Source organism: Leptodactylus fuscus, chromosome 5, assembly GCF_031893055.1.
Source record: "Leptodactylus fuscus isolate aLepFus1 chromosome 5, aLepFus1.hap2, whole genome shotgun sequence".
NCBI lineage: Eukaryota > Metazoa > Chordata > Amphibia > Anura > Leptodactylidae > Leptodactylus > Leptodactylus fuscus.
Window position 1 is genome coordinate 192,795,349 of NC_134269.1, and position 21,518 is coordinate 192,816,866.

General features: G+C 41.5%; 1 protein-coding gene across 1 annotated transcript in view; it reads right to left on the reverse strand.

Annotated features, from left to right (window-relative positions):
* LOC142204587 (E3 ubiquitin-protein ligase RNF213-like) overlaps positions 1 to 20,706 on the reverse strand; it is a 170,999-nt gene extending 150,293 nt beyond the window's left edge. Inside the window, 10 exon segments of the mRNA XM_075275902.1 lie at positions 4,137 to 4,226; positions 6,503 to 6,637; positions 6,746 to 6,902; positions 8,412 to 8,464; positions 10,473 to 10,668; positions 11,596 to 11,772; positions 12,945 to 13,204; positions 14,077 to 14,357; positions 16,951 to 17,150; positions 20,555 to 20,706. Coding sequence (XP_075132003.1) covers positions 4,137 to 4,226; positions 6,503 to 6,637; positions 6,746 to 6,902; positions 8,412 to 8,464; positions 10,473 to 10,668; positions 11,596 to 11,772; positions 12,945 to 13,204; positions 14,077 to 14,357; positions 16,951 to 17,150; positions 20,555 to 20,607 — 1,602 coding nt within the window. The 5' untranslated portion in view covers positions 20,608 to 20,706.
* Between the last annotated feature and the right edge of the window lie 812 nt (positions 20,707 to 21,518).

The window sequence follows — 21,518 nt, forward strand, 5'->3', positions numbered from 1 at the left end:
TTTTGGAGCCTGAACTCGGAACCACTAAGACTCCCAGCTGCTCTGGGAAGGTGATTTATTGCACTTGATAAAGGGCCTAAGTGCCTGAAACGCGTCGTGCCTTAATAAACATATCGTTATCCAATTGGGTGAGTGCTTCTCCTTGCCAAACCTTCTGAAGATTTTGGTCCCAGTCTGTTTGGTTTTTGAAAGAATTGGTCATCCCTCCAGTCCACACTTTGGGGATGTTCCGGCAGCGACTCAGCTGCAGAGTGTCTCCTTGTCAAGGAGGTTTTTATTTTTTAAACTCGTTTTATTGAAGGAGAAGTAATATAACAGACGATAAAATCAGGAAAAATCAGGCAAATAAGTTCAAAAATAAAATACAAAGTAAATTACAAACAAACAAAGATCTGCCACAACGCCTACCCACCGCGGCCCACCATCAAAACATACACAGGGAAATGCAGCAGGAAGTAAAGCAATTCGACAACTCCTACTCAAGGTGCAAAGGCACCCAGTGCCAAGCGCATGGAGGGGGGGAGGAGTATTGGGTAGCAGGAGAAGCACACCACGCTCCCCAAACCTTATAGAATTTCTGGGGGCAGCCCCTACCCTCATATATATAATTTGATTAAACGGAAGGATTGAATTGACCAGTCTCCGCCACTGAGATACCGATGGAGACTGCGGGGCCATCCACCAGAGGGCAATGGCCTTCCTGGCATAAAACAGACTCTCCCGAAGGAAGATCCAGACATGATGTTGCCACAACTCCTCCTCAAGCACACCAAACAGACAGACCTCAGGAGAGAGCGGAACAGGACGGCCCAAAACATTGGCCAGAAGATCCACCACCCCTCTCCAGAAGGCCTGCACAATAGGGCAACTCCACACCATATGCCAGAAGTCCGCCTGAGGACACGGACACCTGAGGCAGTTTGGGCCAGGTAGACGACCATCCTAAAAAGACGGGCCGGGGTCAGGTAACACTGATGTAAAATAAATATTTGAATCAGTTTATTATTAGCCGAGGGTGAAACATACAAAGGAGATTCTAGAACATCCTGAAACGTCTCATCCGTCAACTCCGGGATATTGGTGCACCGATGTGCCAGGGCTGGGGCCTCAGTCAAGGAGACCTTTGCGTAAATTAAATGCTCATAAAGAGCGGAAATCAGACTCCTCGGACCCTGGGAACGGAGAACACCAATAAGCGGATATTCAGAAATGGCACATTGCTGAGCAGGGAATATGGAGGAAAGGGCATGCCGAATATGAAGAAAGCGAAAGAATTGATGGCGGGGGATTTCACGTGAGCAGACTAGGGAATCAAATGTAACAAAGACACCTTGTTCGTATAAATCTGATAGGGAGGACACACCATAACGGTACCAGGACTGGGCATCAGGCAACCTATGGAGGTCGGGCAAACCGGGATTGTCCCATAGTGGGGTCTCTTCAGGGACGTCAGAGAAGGAAGACACTTTCCGGGCCTGCTTCCAGACCTGCGCTGCCAAAGAGTGAAGGGGCAAAACCCTAAACAGTCGGGGATGTTCCAACACAGGCCACAAGATACACAGGTCCAGATGGTGAGCCAGGTGGGCCTCGGGACCCGGAAGCAGTCCGGGGGAGAGCCAGGGTTTGAGAAAACGAAGCTGACCAGCTAAATAATAAAGGAACAGATCAGGGAGAGATGTACCACAGAGCTGTTTCGGCCTTCGGAGGGTAGACAAGCTCAATTTAGACCTGGTGTGGCCCCACACAAAGGAAGTCGTCAGAGAGTCCAACTGTTGGAAGAACCGGAGAGGCACGGGTTCGGCTGAGTGGCTCAAGACATATAAACACTTGGGCAAGACTATCATTTTAATCAGGTTAATACGACCCGCTACAAATGTGCAACGCAGCCCAGATCTGGAATTTAATCCTAAAATGGGAGATGAGTGGGAATATGTTAGGATCCAGGAACCTCTTATGGTTCATAGGAAGAACTATACCAAGATATTTACAGGCCTGAACAACTGGGAGCCCACACATCATGGTGCCCCCCACCGCTCACTCAGTGTAATGCAACATAATTCACTCATGCACTGTATAATGCCATATATATGTTTCTCCAATAATAAGCCATGGATTAACGCTGATATAAAAGCTCTTCTCAAACATGAAGAGAGAGCCCTCAGGGCTGGAGATAAGGAATGCCTGGGGATGTGCAAAAGGAGCTGTGGCAACAGATTAGGGAGGGGAAAGCAAACTACAGGAGACATATGGAGCAGCAGATGGCACAGGGATGTGTCAGTAAAGTATGGAATAGTCTTAACGCAATATCCAGATACAGATCTCTCAGGTAGAAGAAGACACAAAACAGATTTGATCACACACCAGCTCTTCCCACCCCAGCATACCCCCAACTGTGGCTAGCTCAAAACAAACCAGTTTATCTAGCACTCAACTACCGTCTAGCTACAATGTGATCTTCACAGAGTCTCAAGTGTGTAGGGAAATCAGAAGGATTAAAGCTGACAAGGCTGGAGGGCCCGATGGGATAAGCTCAAGAGTTCTTAAAGTGTTCCGTGACAGCTGTGTGATGGTATTACACATATATACAATATGAGCCTGAAGCTAGGAGTGGTACCACAACTGTGGAAAACTTCCTGTGTGGTACCAGTTCCAAAGACAGCTCATCCGACAGACCTCAACAGCTACAGACCTGTAGGAGTGACATCCAACTTGATGAAGGTTCTAGAGAGACTGGTTCTGACACATCTCCGACCTCTAGTGAGCTCTGCTATGGACCCTTTCCAGTTTGCCTATCAGCCGGGCATTGGGGTGGGTGATGCTATCATCCACCTTCTTCACAGAGCTCTTTCTCACCTGCAGAAACCAGGGAACACTTTAAGAATAATGTTCTTTGATTTCTCCAGTGCTTTTCAACACCATTCAGCCAGGTCTACTGAGGGACATGCTGGACCTTGTTGGAGTGTCCAACTGGATCGTTAAACTACCTCACAAACTGACCTCAGTATGTGAGATCACGGGGCTGTGTATCTGACACTGTGATCTGTAGTACAGGGAGCACCACAAGGTACAGTTCCTTTAACCTTCACACTGTACACTGCTGACTTTAGGTACAACTCATCTAGCTGCTATGTACAAAGTAATTCCGATGACTCTGCAATAGTAGGCCTCATCACAGACGGAGATGACCGGGAGTTCAGAAACTTAAACCAAGATTTTATGGAATGGTGTCAGCGGGACCACCTCAGGATTAATGCTGGGAAGACCAAGGAAATGATGGTGGACTTTCATAAGCGGAGACGTGCTCTGAATCTGGTGGTGATCCAGGGTCGGGCATTGAGATAGTCAAGACCTATAAGTACCTGGGTGTGCTCCTCAATAATAAGCTGGACTTGGTTGATCACCTGGATGCGCTGCACAGAAAGGGTCACAGCTTTACCTGCTCAGGAGGCTGAGGGCCTTTGGAGTCCATAGGGCACTTTTTAGGGCCTTTTTCAACTCTGTAGTAGCATCACCCATCATCTTTGGTGTGGCCTGCTGGGGGGAGCAGCATACCAGCCATGGATAGAAGTAGACTCAACGGGCTGGTTAGAAGGGCCAGATCGGTCCTGGGGAGCCCCCTGGACCCAGTACAGGTGGTGGGTGACAGAAGGATACTGTTCGTGGAAAGTTCCATGCTGGAGAATAACTCCCATGCCATGTATGAGACTGGGCAGTACTATCAGTGACCGACTGCTTCACCCCAAGTGTGTTAAGTCCTTCCTCCCAATCACGGTCAGGCTGTATAATCAACATCAAATGGAGATAAATTTTGCTGTACAAACCAATAATTTGAAGGGGTATGATCATTTATTTCACAGTAGTGAATACGCCATTGACACAATGCAAAAAAGAAGATATGACGTTTCGGTAGTTAGACCTTCATCAGAAATGATCTAGTGTAGGTCAATATAGGGAAGAGTGTCAGGATGTCACGCATGGAAGGCCATTTATGTGAACTGCTAGCATTTAATGTTAAATTTCCCTAGGCATGGCTTCACCCTGCTCCCAAACAGCTGATCAACAAGCCAGCTTCTGCTTTCCCTTTTCTATAGGAAAAAAACCTTTAACTAAATTATTTCCTACATTTTATTAGTTACCTGCTTAATTTTTCTGCACAATACTGATAGGAGGGAATCTCTCCACTTCTGAGTTGCATTTTCACCAGCCTTTAGAATCAAATTCCATGCCTAGGATGAAAAAATAATTGCAAATTATTTTTATAAATTATCCCCAAAAAGTAGCATATCACATTTTTAGACAGCTGTTTGAGTATCCTAAGCATAAAGTAGAATATTCCACTATGATCCAGGAACACAATAGTCACATAAATAACATTGTTGTATTTTGTAAATGGTTAAAATAATAAGAACAATTATATCATGATTAATCCTAATATATATATATATATATATATATATATATATATATATATATATGTATATCCTACTAATATTCTGAATATGAAAGTTTGGATGTTTGTGTGTTTGGATGTTTGTTCCTCAATCACGCAAAAACGGCTGAACGGATTTAGATGAAATTTGGCACCTAGTCTGTAAGCTCGATTTGAACATAGGCTACTTTTTATTCTGGTAAATGACATGGCTTCACGACTGCTATGAATTTATGTTCACCTTCTTATTAAACTGCTCTTGCAGCAGCTTATCTCAGGTTCTTATAAAGCCAGGTCTGTTATCTCTCTGTGTAAACACTCAGCTAACCCTCAGCCCATTGTGTACATGCATTTTCATATTATCTGATCTGCTCTAGGCAGTGCTGACACACTGAATGAGAAAACACCTTTAATCCAAATTGACAGTTTATCAATTTTAACATGCCTGGAAAAAGAAAATCTAATTTGTCCCAAAATTGTAAAACAACGAGAGCTATGAAGGTAGCCAGAAGTCATAGACTTCTCTTCAAGCGGAGCTCAGGGGGATCATCGACACCAACAACACACATGATATGGAGTCCCAGCAAGCTACTGAGATGCCGGAACAATCACAGGCACGGTGTGAGGAACAAATTCAGCGGCAAGCCAGCTTGAGAGCTGCCAATACGCTGGAGCAGACGGATCATCGACGCCAACAACACGCTCATTATATGGCGTCCCACTGAGCTTTGGAGATGCTGGAACAATCACGTACACGGCACAAGGAACGAGTTCAGCAGCAGGACAGCTTGAGAGCTGCCAAAATGCCGGAGTAGTCGAACCATGGCAGCAATTTGCTGAATATAGGCGGATCATCAAGGCCAACAACACGCAGGCAAAGTCGCGGGCAGGAGCTAGTCATTTATATATAATTATAATGGGAGTTTTTGCCTTTGTGTTCATCTCTGACACAAGCTGGGCACATATTGCAGATGTTGCTTGTAAAGTTGCTATTTCCACCTTTCACCAATAGCTATAAATTAATTTCTAGAAAATAAATTAATGCAACACACCTCATCGAACCCCTGGATAAATTTATTGAGGAGTGCAGTTACCAAAATGGGACCATATGCCTATGGATTCCACCTTACTGGCATTTCAGACCTTTGTAAAAGTGTCATGGTTTCCAAACTATCTAAATCTATTCTCCACATAGCATTCCTTCCCTTCTGTGCCTGGCTGTGCCCAAACAGCAGTTTATACCCACATATGACAATATTAAGTGTGTTATCCTGTGTACAAGAATGTTATACAAGTGGGCAGAAGCTGCAGTTTGGGCACACAGCAGGGCACAGGTGTGAAGGAGCGCTATGTGTCCTTTGGAGAGCAGATTTAGATGTTTGATTTTTGCACACCATGTCATGTTGTAGAGCCCCTAAGGTGGCATCGCGTTTTTTCCTGAAGCACTTTTCACAGAAACATTGAAACACTGCGATTTACAAAATCGTTGTGGTTTTGGAAACCACAGCATGTCAATTATAACTATGGAAATGCTGGTAGTTTCCCTATAGGTATAATGGAAGAAAGAAAGACTTCCTCTGCGGACTTTCTGTGAAAAGCCCTCCAGGAAAAACCATGACGCGTTTTTTTCCCACAGCGCTTTTTTTGCTGCAGCCCACTATATTGGGCTTTAGCCTAAAAGATGCAAAAAGCAAGAACGCAATAACAAAAACAAAGAAAACCTAGTGCACATGAATCTCTATGTAAACAGATGGCCATTATGCCATTTGGTAGTACAACTTGTCCCACAAAAAAAAAAAAACAAGCCCTCATAACTACTGTGTAACTGGAAGGAAGGGAGTTAAAAACATGAAAACAAAAATAGAACATATTCATGTTCTGTAGCATTAAAATGAATCACAGACAGTGGAAGGGATTATCACAATCTCAACTGATTTACAGAAAAAAAAAAACAAATGAAATAAAACGTAACCTTTATTTAGGTTATCTAATGTGAACAGCCTAAATAAAGGTTAAGTTTTATTTCATTTGGGGATTTTTTTCTGTGAGTTAGCATTAAAATGAAGTAGTTACCTGAATTTCAGAAGAAAATTTTCTAGTAAATTTGTCCCCATACACATCTTTAAGCCATTTAATGGTTTGTGCCATTGTGTTGTCAAACACTTCCTTTATCTCAGGTTGCAATGATTCATTTTCATCATTTCCATTCTAAGGAATAAAAAAATAACAAAAGCAAAATAAAACAGTTTATCAGTTAAAGCAAAGAAACCACAAAATGTGCCACGTACATGAAACTCATCTTCAATTTTCACTTACCGACAAACCGGCATAGCTTAGTAATGTCAAGATGATCTGAGCAGACAGGGCCGCCATCTCAAAACAGGACTTTAGCAATTTATGGCTGAGGATAGACCGGTGGAGGTCCAAGCCGGCTTTACAACAGTTCTGAAATGATTCCTCAACCTTCAAAGACCTCCAATTTGTCACAAAAAAATAGTGGAAAATGTTAGTAAATAAATATAGAGCTCATTCTTAAAGAGGTTGTCCTGGCAATTTTTTTTTTTTTTTATAGGCCAGGGAGATGGGGCGAAAAAAAATTCATACACCCCTGGGCCACTATGGGATATAATATTGTGTACAGGAGCCACTATGAGACATAATACTGTGTGCAGGCGTCGCTATGGGACATTATTCTGTATAACGGTGTGTTTTTACACAGGAAACACAAGCTTTTTTTGTGCAAAAATGCACTATGTGAACTCAGCTTTAAATCAAAGTAAAGGCTCGTTCACATCTGCGCCCTGGAATCCGTTTTGTAGGTTTCCGTTTCCTGCACAAAACAGAGCAGGAGACGGAAACCTGCAGGACTCTTTCAAACCCATTCATTTGAATAGGTTTGAAAGGTGTCTGGCCGTGAGCGCCGGTGAGCGTTTTATGCTCTCCGCGGAGAAACCGTTTTTTGTTTTTTTTTTAAACGGACACAGAGTCGGACATGCTCTGTGTCTGGTTTTAAAAAAATTGTTTCGCCGCGGAGAGCATAAAACGCTCACCGGCGCTCACGGCTGGACTCTGTATGACAGGTTTCCGTCTGCTGCATGCAGAAGACGGAAACCTGAGAACGGACTGCTGAACGCTAGTGTGAACCCAGCGTAAAAGTTCCTGTGACCTAAGAACATGGCTTCATCCAGATATACAGTGTCTTTCCACCATAAGGGGGCATTCACACGGAGTAACGCTGATTCTGGCACAAAAACTCACGTAAGAATCAGCGCTGATAAAGACTCCCATTGACGTCAATGTTTTACGCGTGTTAAACGAAACCCATTGAAGTCAATGGGAGTCTTTTTAACAGCGCTGATACTTACGAGAGTTATCATGCCAGAATCAGCGCTGCGTTACTCTGTGTGAATACCCTTTAAGGATGCTGCCATATGGTGCTCATACATTTACCACTAATTGGGGGCTCCACATGGACTTTCATTGCTACTAATCGGAAAGTACAGTGCGTGCCAGGAAATAGCAGTAAACACGTGTCCAGAAGCATCTCAGGGCAGCCCTTCTGTGTTATGGTTAGTGTTATATGACTTTAGTTTAGGGATTGTAAGACTTAGAGGGCCTCATCCTTGAAATTTTTAAATAAAATCGGCATGCCGAATAAAAAAGGTTGCCTAACCCGTTATAGATAACCAAGCTGTGCAGTAAATCCCCAACATCTGGAGTGCCTGGAATACTTTTTGAATGATTCATGGCTTTCACAAGCCCTCTCGTTGGCACTCTCCTAGTTATGGCTTTTAAAAGGGCTGATCCAAAAATTTCCATTGTATGGCTGTTTTCTCTTATGAATGTAGGCTTGGGTCTTATTCATACATATGACAGCCGTGTGATGGATGTTTTTTTAATGCCTGTCATTTGGTTGCATTAAATTCACTGTATGTGTGAATGGGGCTATTCCCATAACTGCCTATTTGTCACATTCACTTACTTTCCTTGTTTTCGTATTAGTTGTAGTATTTTTCTTAAAACTTCTTCAGCTTTCTGAAAGAAAAAGACAAGTGCACATAGGTAATAAGTAAGACCTGGGTTATATTACTTTCTATACATGAGCTCATAAGTGTTATATATATGCAGAGATCATTCACGATACAAAATAATTTTTCCTGTCTTAAGCCAGGTTCACACAGGATTTTTTGGACCAGATTTTGACAAGGGACGGCGCCTCAGGATCTGGTCCAAAAAAACCTCTCCCGCAGCCAGTCATGACCAGATGCTGGTGCAGTGCACACAAGTTTTACGGCATCCAGTCGGGGCATACTGCTCCAGATTAGGCCCAAATGAATGGGCCTAGTCGGGAGGGAGTGTTGTGCCGCAGATTCTGCGCTGAATCAACCCGCGGAATCCGCATCAAGAAAGGCCAGGTTGCTTCTTTTTTCCACCAGCGGAAAGTCAATGGGAGGTGGCTTTTTGAGCCGGATGCCGCATCAAAATCATGACCAAAAAACCCCATGTGAACCCGGCTTTAGGCTAAGGCCCCATATTGTGAAAACGCAGCTTTTTTGGCTGCAAATTGCCAATTAATGGAGATGCAGAAATCCCTGTTTATGTGTATGGCAGCCTGTGCACCGCCAGTGCTTCCATGGCCCCATTCATTCAATGAATAGAACCTGTCCTGAATTTTGCAGCCCCGACTGTCGGCCCGCACACTGATCCTTGTAATACATAGTCAAGTGCATGGGCCGATAGAAATGAATGGGTCAGTGTGCTAGTTCTATCCAGGAAAAATCTGGATAGCACACTGACCCACGCCACATTCATCTGCAAGGGGCTTCATACTAATGAGAATTTAATTCCTAAGATGCTGTGGTCCGTTTTGGCATCTAAGTAGGACCACAGCTCCAATCTCTAGGACAGAAGTGTTTCAGTGTATTGTACGTGCCATCAAATGACTGGACAAAAAGAAGTAAAATAAATAAATAAATAAATAAATAAAAGTTTATATCACTCCCTTCACAATAAATTCCTTGAATATTGTGCTGTCTTTCCATAGGCCCTTTGCTTTATACACACTTTTTTTGCCATACATTTTTGTAAAAAACACCATGATTAACTTGCATTTTATCATTTTCTTTTTGGGATGGTGTTTTTTTATATACAGAAATTACAAAAGACTGAATACAAAAAAATACAAAAAGAATGAATGTCTGCATGCACCCATTAAAATCTATGGGTTTGCATGGCAGTGAATAATGGTCATGAAATAAGTCATCAAAAAACTCGGTCATGTGAATGTACACACTGAATTCAATGTGTTGTTGAAACAGTCATGTGAAGGATATCTCAAAAACTTCTGTCATGCAGCCATTTTTCACGTGCAACGTCCATCATATCCATTTTGAATATGGATATGAATTCAATGTGTCCATTCACGTCTGTTCATTCATGTTCTGTTTCATTCAAAAACTGACCTGCATTTAAGCTCTGAAATGTGTATTTTTTTTAACGGACGTCACATGACAGTATTGGATTCAATTCATGTGAATGGCCATGGCCACTATGACCACTATTTTTTAACGGACTGTCAAAACATAGGTTATGTTTTATCTTTGCCCGTTTTCACGGATCCCTTCATACACTCTCAGGTGCAAGACAGTCATGAAAAACGGACATTTTTCTTGGCCGGTTTGAACCTTGGTTGTCTCAATGTAGCCCAGTTTTGTCTTTATTCACGGACACATGGACCCAAAAGAAATCAATGGATCTATTTTAAACTGATGTAAAATGGATTTTGGACACGTCTGTTAAAAATGGATCAGTGGATTGTGTCTGAAAAGAAAGACCAATGAAATTCATCCTTTGTTTTCATTGACAGTTAAAAACTGATGCAAAACGGATGACACTTGGCCATCAAAGATGGAAAACTGAAGCATAACTGTGGCCTCTTGCTCGACCTTTTATGTCCGTTTTGCATAAGCTCGAACGTGGGTCTCACAGGTCCGCTAAAAGCAAAGTAGCAAATAAAATTGTATATGCAAAGATATCTACTAACCTCTTTCTGATAATCTTCACCATCAGCAAATTTGTAGTAACAAGCTTTGAGGATATCCTCAATTGGTATTGAAGGTTCATCTAAAAATGTCACCATCTGGTCAAGTGGTATCAAACATAGCCATGAACGGACGACCATTGGGTGTGACTGAAGTAAATACTTCTTTGTATTCATTTTTCCAAGAACATCCTTAGCACTTAATAAAGAAAAAGGTTATTAGTAGTCAAAGAAGAATCTAAACATCCAATCCAATATAGTATAAAATTACTGTTCCTCACTATATAATAGTTATTTTAGTTTTAGTAACTCCATGTGCCTCACATTAATAGCAGTTAACCCCATAATGTTCCTCACAATAACCCCTGTGTGCCCCATATAAGGGTTACTGATATGTGAGACATATGGAGGTAATAATAAAGTGCCTTAATAATGTTTAATGTAATAATTATTACCTCCATGTCTCTCACATATCAGTAACCCTTAAGTGAGGCACACAGGGGGTTAATGTGACGGACATGATGGGGTTAAGCTGAGGCACATGGAGTTACTAAACTGTAATAAACATGACCAGACTTTTTATCTGCAATGGTGGATAAAATTATGGACTATTACATTTCAATGGGCCCGTACACATAGATGCCGTTGCTTTTGCGGCTGTGTGTCCAAGCCAAATTGAAGAGCTGCAACTTATGGAGCAGGTCCTATATGTGTCCTATACCTGTCCTATATGTGCCCTATCAATTCATTTTTAATGTAAAGATCGGTGATCAGTTATTGTAATTTTATTGGTATCTACTTTAATTTTTGAAATTTTCCAGTAGCTGCTGCATCCCCCCCCCCAGGCTTATACTCGAGTCAATAAGTTTTCCCAGTTTTTTTGTGGTAAAATTAGGGGCCTCGGCTTATATTCGGGTCAGCTTATACTCGAGTATATATAGTAACCATATTCCCACTACATACCCTAACAAACAAACACTATGCCGTTTTAGATCATGGCAACTTTAAAATGAAAACAAGTGTATAATGCAACCCATTCAGGCATGTCATTCAGCGTAAGGTTCAGTGAACTACTTAGTATTAAGGAACATTTCACAACAAATAAATAAAAAAGATTTACTGTTACCTTTCTTGTATCTTAAGCTTATCATAGGCAATGCCTTCAAGACCTGCCCAGACATCTTCTTGATTTGCTGTTCTGGATACATGAGAAAACATATGCAGGACTGGTAGGATCCATACCCAGTCTTCTACATTTTCATCTATACATTGCTGGCATAGCTGCCTTAATAGTTCATCTGTTCTGTAAAGCAAAAGTGAATGAAAGTACATCTGTCAGAATATATCACATGTAGAACAGATACAGGATAGATTAGCCTGGTTGCTGCATTCAGCATAGATTGTAGAGTTTCATAAGGAGAAAACTGGTCAGTAAGGAGCTACAGTAGTCAAGTGGAGAGTGACAATAAGGGTATTTAATGTTTCCATGGTAAGGAAAGGGCATTTTATTTTGGAGGGCATGTGGCATGAGCGTGCAAGTGACTGGACATAGGAAAGTCAAATATAACTGTAAGACAGCATGCATGCTATCGACCCCTGTGGATAGGGAATAACTTGCCCATACTTATTAGTGAGTCATCTACAGGCCTTATGTCCTTGTGACTACTGCAAAGCATTTATTTAAATGCTACTAAAGTGGTTATCCGTGACTATGATATTGGTGGTGAATGGTACTGAACTGCAGCATGGGCATGTGAACAATGGATGTGATGTAATACCTCCCATAAGGCCTTGTTCTGCATTGGTATTCTGTCCGGGGGAGTACGCATGAGGACGCCCCCCCCAAATGGAATACCAAATGCAACTGTAAGCGGTGTGCCAGTGAAAGCACACGAACCCCATAGACTATAATGGGATCCGTGAGCTTGCCACCAGATCTCCGCAGGGATCATGCGGACAGGAAAGCAGTTCACAATCTATACGGCAAGCACACGGACTCCATTATAGTTTATGGGGTCTATGTGCTTTAACTGCACAGCGTATGCAATTGCGTTTGGTATTCCGTTCTGGAGTGTCCCATGCGGACTCCCCCAGACGGAATATCAACACAGATGTGAACCAAGCATAAGAGTGAAAGAGGGTCAAGATCTGTGGGTCTAGATTTGCCACAGCAAAGCTGAGGCCATTCAGTGTCTTCAGAGGAAGGGATCCAGGGCATCACAGCCAATGAGCAGTTACACTTTGAGAAGACAGCCCAGCAGAAGGACCACGCTGGCAGGACTCTGGAGCACCAGGGACATGATGTTTTAAAAAAATTTTCACCTCCTCTGGCATACTTTAAATATATTATTTTGCCTCTCTAATATTATAGTACTTAAATCCAGTTAACAGCAACTCAGTCTAGGTGGCCCTTATACCAAGAACGACAACTAGTGTAGTTCATCATAAAACCTATCAAGGAATGAGAACACTTACCCTTCAAATTTGTTGAATAGAGTCTTGGCAGCCTGAAGTTCACCAATGAGCATTTCTTTAGGTGTTTCGTCCAAGCACAGAACACAGCAGATGTTGCTTAAAAGCTCTTTAGTGACGTGAATGGAAAACTTTGAAACAATCCGTTGACAAATTATTCCAACTATTATTCTGTTCAGCTTCACTTCCGCTTCCTGCTCCTTATTCTTATTAATAAAGGGGGCACAGATTGTATTGAGAAAAGTCCTCATCAAATCAGGCACCTGTATGACCGAAATCCTTATCAGTATCATCACATATAACCAGAAGTCACAGCGAGATGGTGACACTTAAATTCTTAATACATGGAAATAATTTCAAGTGGTCATCCAGGAATTCCTTACAAAGAGCCAATAATAAATAAAACTTAACTTTTAATCTTTTATACTGTTAAAAATTGTCGGTAAATTTTCAACAGTATAAAAGATTAAAAGTTAAGATTTATTTATTATTGCCTCTTTAGTAAGGACCTTTTTGTGGATATAGGCTGTGTGTCATCCTTACACCCGGTGTATTATTCCCGATCAGTGTCCCGAGTAAAGCGCTATTGGTCCCGCTACCGTAGCTCTTTACAATCAGAAGGGCGTTTCTGACAGTCAGTCAAGTACGTCCTTCTCCACAGCAGCGCCTATAGCGCTGTACAGTGTGAGCGGGGAGGAACGCCCCCTCCCTCTGCTCACAGTGCTCGTCCATAGACGAGTATTATCAGGAGGGGAGGGGGCGTTCCTCCCCGCTCACACTGTACAGCGCTATAGGCGCTGCTGTGGAGAAGGATGTACCTGATTGACTGTCAGGAATGCCCTTCTGACTGTAAAGCGCTACGGTACCGGGACCGATAGCGCTTTACTCGGAACACAGATCGGGAAAGCCCGAGTTGAGCACCATTCAGACAGCCAAGTGAAAAATGGGCATAAAAAACATTAATTTTTCACAGTTGTATCTTAATGTAGTCTTACTGGTACTACACTTGTTCATATAATATACATCTAAAGCTCCAGTGATTTTCTTGTAATAAAAGTCAAGGCTTCTTTCCATAAATCTGGAATTCCCAATACATGAATATTTTGATTTGTCAATAAGTGAGCTCTATAAATACCTTTTTTTTAATGTACTCCTGATCCCCCCATTGTATTGGTCCATCTGCAATGACACGAGACTGTGCTGCCACGTAATGAAATTGTTCCAGTTGTTGGAAAAAGTTGGACAAATTGATCTCATCGCAGGTTGCGAGGACACTGTAAATGTTGCGGAGCATGATGTCGCCTGCCTTCTTTTTAGCTTCACATATGGATTTGTACTCCTTAAAGACTGCTTCCAGAATTTTTTTTAATAAACCATCATTCTTCTTAAAGCACACATCATCATACTGATGCCACTCTGAGACGGAAAAATAATACCAATATTAATAACATCAAACAATGTCAGCCATTGTACTTAAAGGGAAAATCCACCATTTCATATTTGCTGTATTAAGGATTTCTATGTGTAATTCACACTTGTTCTTCTTATTAATGCTTTCATCACCTGATCTATTGTCTACCACTCTGGGGTCATTACAAATTAGTTAAGATACTAAGGCTACAGTCACATCTGTGCTCGAAAATTGCAGAGAGAAAAGTCTTTTCTCTCCACATTTTTCCATGGACAGCGATTTGCAGTATCCACAAAAGAAAATCGTGCTTCTTCAGGTACGACCCTTTCCCTGGAGTAAAAGTTGAATTTTTTAGTAACAAAATTGCACTTTGACAAAAGTATGTCGATCATGTCGCTAACTGGCCCTTCATAATAATAATAATAAATTTTATTTATATAGCGCCAACATATTCTGCAGCGCTGTACAATTTGTAGGGTTCAAATTAGAGTTGAGCGAGTACTGTTCGGATCAGCCGATCCGAACAGCACGCACGCAGGCATTGAAATCAATGCACGCAGCCGGCACGCGGCGGGTTAAGCGGCCGGCTGCCGTCAAACCGGAAGCACCAGGTGCTTCCATTCGGCTGATCCGAACAGTACTCACTCAACTCTAGTTCAAATACAAACAGATACATAACAAAGAACGTCATTTCACACAATGGGACTGAGGGCCCTGCTCGCAAGAGCTTACAATCTATGAGGTAGAGGGGGTGACACAAGAGGTAGCAGGAGCGGCATTGCTTATACAGTATTCAGACAATTTTGTAATAAAGGTGACTGTCATTACACAAACAAAACTTTATGAGCCGTCACTAGTGGTGTCCTGTAACATGTGGATGGATCTTGGACAAATAAAGTTAGCCTGAAAAGACATCATATCATGTGGGGTAATGTGGGAGCGGGGACAGAGGAGGGTTAAATTTTGCGGATTCTAATTATAGTACGGAAGGGGTTACGTTAGAAATTGTGATAGGCCTGTCTGAAAAGATGTGTCTTTAGTTTGCATTTGAAATTGTAGAAATTGGGAGTTAATCTGATTGTCCGGGGTAGAGCATTCCAGAGAAGTAGTGCAGCTCAGAAGAAGTCTTGTATACAAGCATGGGAGGTTCTGATAATAGAGGATGTAAGTGTTAGGTCACTGAGTGAGCGGAGAGCACGGGTTGGGCGATAGACAGAGATGAAGGAGGAAATGTAGGGAGGTGCGGCATTATGGAGAGCCTTGTGGATGAGGGTGATAACTTTATATTTTATTCTATAATGAATAGGCAGCCAGTATAGCGACTGGCACAGACCCGAGGCATCACTGTAGCGTCTCGCCTGATAGATGAGCCTGGCCGCTGCATTCAGAATAGATTGTAGAGGGGAGAGTTTAGTGAGGGGAAGACCGATTAGTAAGGAGTTACAGTAGTCAAGGCGAGAGTGAATCAAAGAGACAATAAGTGTCTTTAGTGTATCTCTGGTGAGGAAAGGGTGTATTCTGGAGATGTTTTTGAGGTGGAGATGACATTAACGTGCGAGTGATTCAATATGAGGGGTGAAGGAAAGGTCTGCATATAAGCATATAAGTGTTTAGGTGGTGGTAGACTCCTTTTAAGGCCAAAAATAGCTGTGTCCTTAAATGTTGCAGAGTGCAGTCGCAGAAGAAAGCTTCAGAGTAGATTATATGGGTTAATCTTCAGTTTACTTCTCAGAACATGAGGTAACATACAGCATGTCTATACAGCAATATAAGAAGGAATACACTGGAAAGGACCTTAACCATAGATATGCAGCATTCTGAGATACAGACAAGTCTCCATAGCATATCATTACATGTATTCAGCACATAACAATAATAACATCGCCATTTAGTGTCCGGAAGCTGTAAGTTCCTCCAACACAGTATAATACAATAAGTCTATATCTGTTGCATATATGTATATACCAACATTAAATGGGTATTTTCATCTTTAACCTAGCAAGTAACTGAAGTGTTTATCCAATTGATTGCCTCATCTATCTTGCTCCATTTGTTAGATACAGCTAGTTGCCTAGGTTTCAGGCCACTTCTCTGGTCAGGATGATGACCAAGTCTCTGTTCTGCAAAGGGCTCTGAGCTGCTGAGCCCTGAGAAGAACTAGAAAAGTACCTGATCAATGCCTGTTATTTCTGTATGTAAATCCAGATATAACTGTGAATTGTGCAAGTCTCTGTTGAAGACTCCGCCACAAAGAAATCAACCACTAGAAATCGGTGGAGAGAAAAGTCCTGCATAGAGGATTTTTCTCTTTTTCTCTCTACATCATAGTCTATGGGGTCCTCCAGTGTCCACGGGTAACCACTGTTTTAGTGGCCAGGCTCTCATTGTTCGGGTTCTCTGGAGAACCAGAACAGCGGAGATCCCAGCGCAGATGTGTTTCTAGCCTTACTGTCAGTGGAATGTTATATGATGGTAAGGAAAATAAGTAGCCTTCTAACGATATTCATTATACAACATCAGGAAGTGTTCTAGGAGGATTTCAGGACATAAGAAAAGTAATAAAAAGGTAAGCACATACTAATGTTATAGCAATCTCACCTCCTTTAGAAGTGTATTGTGATGGAATGTAAAGACAACGATTGATGGGTGATTTTTCTTCTGTCTTACAGTAAATGTATTCATATTCTTCATGTCCATTACTCTGTAGAACAACATACTTGTATGGGATGTTTTTATTTAGGTCGTCCTTGGAAACAAAAGTATGTCCTCCGTATAGAAATCCAAAGTCTTTAAGTTCTCTAAAAAATATATTTTTTCTTATTTTAGGGACCATATTTTCTATAGCAATAATATATATAATAAATAATATATTTATTGGCAAGTCCAGGATTAATATCTCCAAAACTTATCAATTCCTGCCCACTATGACTAAGTTCACATAGTGCAGTTTTACTGTAGTTTGCCATTTTAAAGGGATCCTATAATTTAGAAGGTATTTTTTGTCCCTAACACGTCGGAATAGCCTTAAGAAAGGCTATTCATCTCCTACATTTCGTTGTCTTCTCCAGGCCGCCGTTCGGTAGAAATACCGTTTTTTACCGGAATGCAAATGAGTTTTCTCAAACAGCACTGGGGGCGTCCCCAATACTGCGAGAGAACTCTTTCCAGCGCTGCCTCCATCTTCTTCAGGAACATCCTCTTCTTGTGTCTTCTTCTGGCGTAGGCAGTGAAGCTTGTAGGCCTCGGGCCTGGGCAAGCTTACTGTGTAAGCGGCCATTTTTCTTGTGGCCTGAGGGTATGCGCTGTCGGCTCTGCCCAGGCCCAAGGCCTACAAGCTTCACCGCCTACGCCAGAAGAAGACACAAGAAGAGGATGTTCCTGAAGAAGATGAATGCAGCGCTGGAGAGAGATCTCTCGCAGCATTGGGGACGCCCCCAGTGCTGTGAGAGTACTCATTTACATACCGGTAAAAAACGGTATTTCTACTGAACGGTGGCCCGGAGAAGACAACGAAATGTAGGAGATGAATAGCCTTTCTTAAGGCTATTCCGACGTGATAGGCAGAAAAAATACCTTCTAAATGATAGGATCCCTTTAAAATCAAAACATAATCCATAATATCACATGTAACTCTATTGCAATAACAGGGTGCAATAATAGCAGAAGAAAGAGTTAATAATATTTACTCAATAGGTTATAGGCAGTATAACTGTCCCACTACTTTGTTTTTTTTTAATAGGCTGGAGTAATCAGGCACTTCAAGAGGCAGAAGGGAGAAGAAGAGGCAGCCTTGGACAGGAGCGAGGATTGTTAAGTAAGTATTTGTAGAGTATAATAACAGTTCATGAGTGGTAATCCCCAAATTTCAGGGTTAGCCAAATCGGAAATATTTTCAGAATTCATAGTGAACAACGTAGAGGCCACTGTGGGACATTATACTGTGTGGAGGGACTACTGTGGGACATTAGACCATGTATAAATGGGGTTTTATACCATGTAGAACCAAGTAAAGGGTGCGTTGTATGGTGTGGACACCAGTAAAGGGAGCATTGTACTGTCTGGGGGGCAATAAAGGGAGTGTTTTGCTGTGTGGGGGCACTATACTGTACAGGGGTCCCAAGTCAAAGTTTGCTATGGGGCCTAGACTTTTTTACCTGTGCCCCTGGTTAAAGGCACCACAAAATGCATCTCATCTTGCAAAAAAGAAGCCCTCATATGGCTACATCACCAGAAAAAAATAAAAAACTAATGTTTGTACAATATGGCAACTAAAAGCTGAAAAATGTTTAGGACTGCATCAGGAAGAGAAATGTATAAACTAAGTTGTGTGATTGTATGTTACGTTACACCCCAAATTTAGGGATCACAAGGAAAAGACACCAGAGCTGACCCATCAGAATTCCTCCCCAAACCTGGGGAAATAGTTCCCTAGAATGGGCTATTGTTTTAAAGCAAAAAAATAGGGTAAATGAAGTAAATATGACATGTATTAATTTATTATTAAAACACATTACACAGGGGAACAATTTGTAACACAATTTCTGTTGGGTTTGATTTTTGAGCTGTTTTATAGTTAGACACGCTGGTTTCAAAACTGTAGTTAGTTTTCTTCTACCATGTCAAGTTTTTTCTCTACACCTTATGAGAATGTGACCGCTCTCCGCAGAATCAAGCATAGATCACAGGTATCCTGTAGCTTAAAAAGTTGACATGATAGACAAAAACTGTGGTTATTTTTGGATCCAGAGGCCAAAAGTTAGTTGAAAACAAGTCACAGATTTACTGTTCCCCAGTGTTAAAATGCAAACAGTTGCCTCTAATTCTCAGATACTGGCCTTTTGGGATACCCTGGTGCAATGCCAAGGGAATGCCAACTGCCTTGGGCCACTAAACTGTTTGACGGTGTTGGTTTTCTAAAAATACTTATGTTCAAATTCTTAAACAATGAGATAATGAAATTGTTATGTTGAGAAAACTGATTGCCCCTTGCCTGCAAGAAACCCTCCACCGCCCCATATTCCATATCATGAGGAGTGGAGTTGTAGAAGACCTCTTCATACAAGCTTGACTAGAGCTTCTGACAGCTGAGCATTTAGTTTTCTAGACAACCTGGGTCGCTGGTCATCATACTGTATGTTCTTACCTCTCTCCGATCTTCTTATAATGCTAGCTGATTGGAGAGCGAATGGAGGTGTGTGTCTGGCATGTCTTAACTCCAATTGGATCTACTATCTGTCATTCTGAAGTGGGGAGGTGCTTTGTTGGCCATATAAGTGCACATGTACCAGTGGCCGGATACAGCCACACTGAGTGCTGGATTGCTGGGCAGAACAGAGTAGGTGCGCTAGACGGTGACCAATCCTGCCCTGTAGGCAGTTCCTTTGCCTGGTAATCACTAGCAATGACATCTTGTTTTGCTTGACGAGACTCGTAGAGTTGTAACACATAGGGAAGGGAAAGGTAGTTTCTAAACTTTCTCTTTTCTTACACTATTGGCAGCTTTTGCTACGCTCGTATTAGGCGCTTATACATAGGAATTAGTGTCAAACAGAACGGTACCGATTCAGCCAACCTTTGTTTTGAGCCTTAGGGTGGGTTCACACCTCTGCCCCATTCCTGCTTAAGGCAATCTTGCTGGGTCTCCATCTTCTGCCCCGAGATACTGGACAGGGGACGAAAAACTGGCAGTCAGCTTTCAAACTCATTCACTTCAATGGGTTGCAAAGTGACCACCCGTGAGCATTTTGTGCCTGTCCATGGCAAAACCATGTTTGTTTTTTTTAACCAGACACAAAGTCCTGCATGTCCAAATATGTGTCCAGTTAAAAAACATGGTTTCGCCCTTTTACTGCTGGTTAGTAAAACTGGGCCATATCTGTGAAGGTTATTGTGCTGATACAACTGGTCCCCACATTTGATACTTAAATTGATCAATCTATATGTGTTTGGACTGGACTGATGATATGTGCCCATGTAGGTGCTAAAAATACACCAAAAACTTTTAAACCAACTACACCCTGAACCACCAGCCCTGTATGATTCCTATGTACGGTGCAAGCTTTTATCACTATGAAACAGATCTCATCTCTGAAAAAGTATATTCTGTGCAAGAGGATGTGTGATAAAGATAAAAGGAACTCATTTGTTCCACCTAATGCAGATGAATACATGTAATAACTGAATATGTAACTACGTTACTTACTTTATGCAGTGCATTTGACAAACAGTACTTTTCCAATCTTCATATCCTTTCATATTTTCGCCTCTAACTATTACTTTATCTTCATTCACTTTGAGTCCAAAATCCTTAGATATAATAACATGAAAGTAGATTGTGATGTCATTTTTAAGATCCCGTTCCCTGCAGAGAAACGAAATAAAAGTGAAGCACTTAAAAACTACATACTGGTTTTAAAGCTTTATTGAAGCAGCAACATGTATGAAAACTAAAGCGGCAAAGTCTCAATCACACATAGAAAAAAACATTTTTACTTTTTGTGTTGTTTTTTTTTTTTATGCAATTTTATGTGAGGAAATCCCATCCACACATTGCAGCAAAATATACACAGCAGAACTGCTGCAATTTCCAAAACCGTTGCGTTTTTGGAAATCACAGCATGTCAATTATAACTACGGAAACGCTGGTGAATTCTGGTGAAGCAGATTTTAGGCCTTAGCCTAAAGAAGAAAACTCACTGGTCAATAAGTGCTCTCATTTACTTCAAGGTCCAAACTCCAAAGTCAGTTCTAAATCTCTTTTATACAGTTGTAGGGCCAGTTAGTCACTTATTGACCACATCTTTCTTGTGTGAAAGTGCTACTTTGCTGCCATGTTATTCAGCTTATATTCCATATACAAATGTGCTGTTTGGTGCACTCAAATAAGGGCCACACCGGCTGGAGCAAACATTTTCTTATCTGCTTGCTTTTTTTGGGGGAGGGGGGGAGGTCTATGACCAGCCGCAATAGTAATGTATAGAATCTCCCATAAAATAGTGGAAAAAAACAAGCTTAAAAAAAAATATATATATATATATATATATATATATATATATATATATATATATTAAAAAGATAAAGTAAATAAAAGTTCTAAATCCCTCCTTTCCCTAGAATACATGTAAAATTAGACTGTGAAACTCATACACATTAGGTATCCCTGTGTC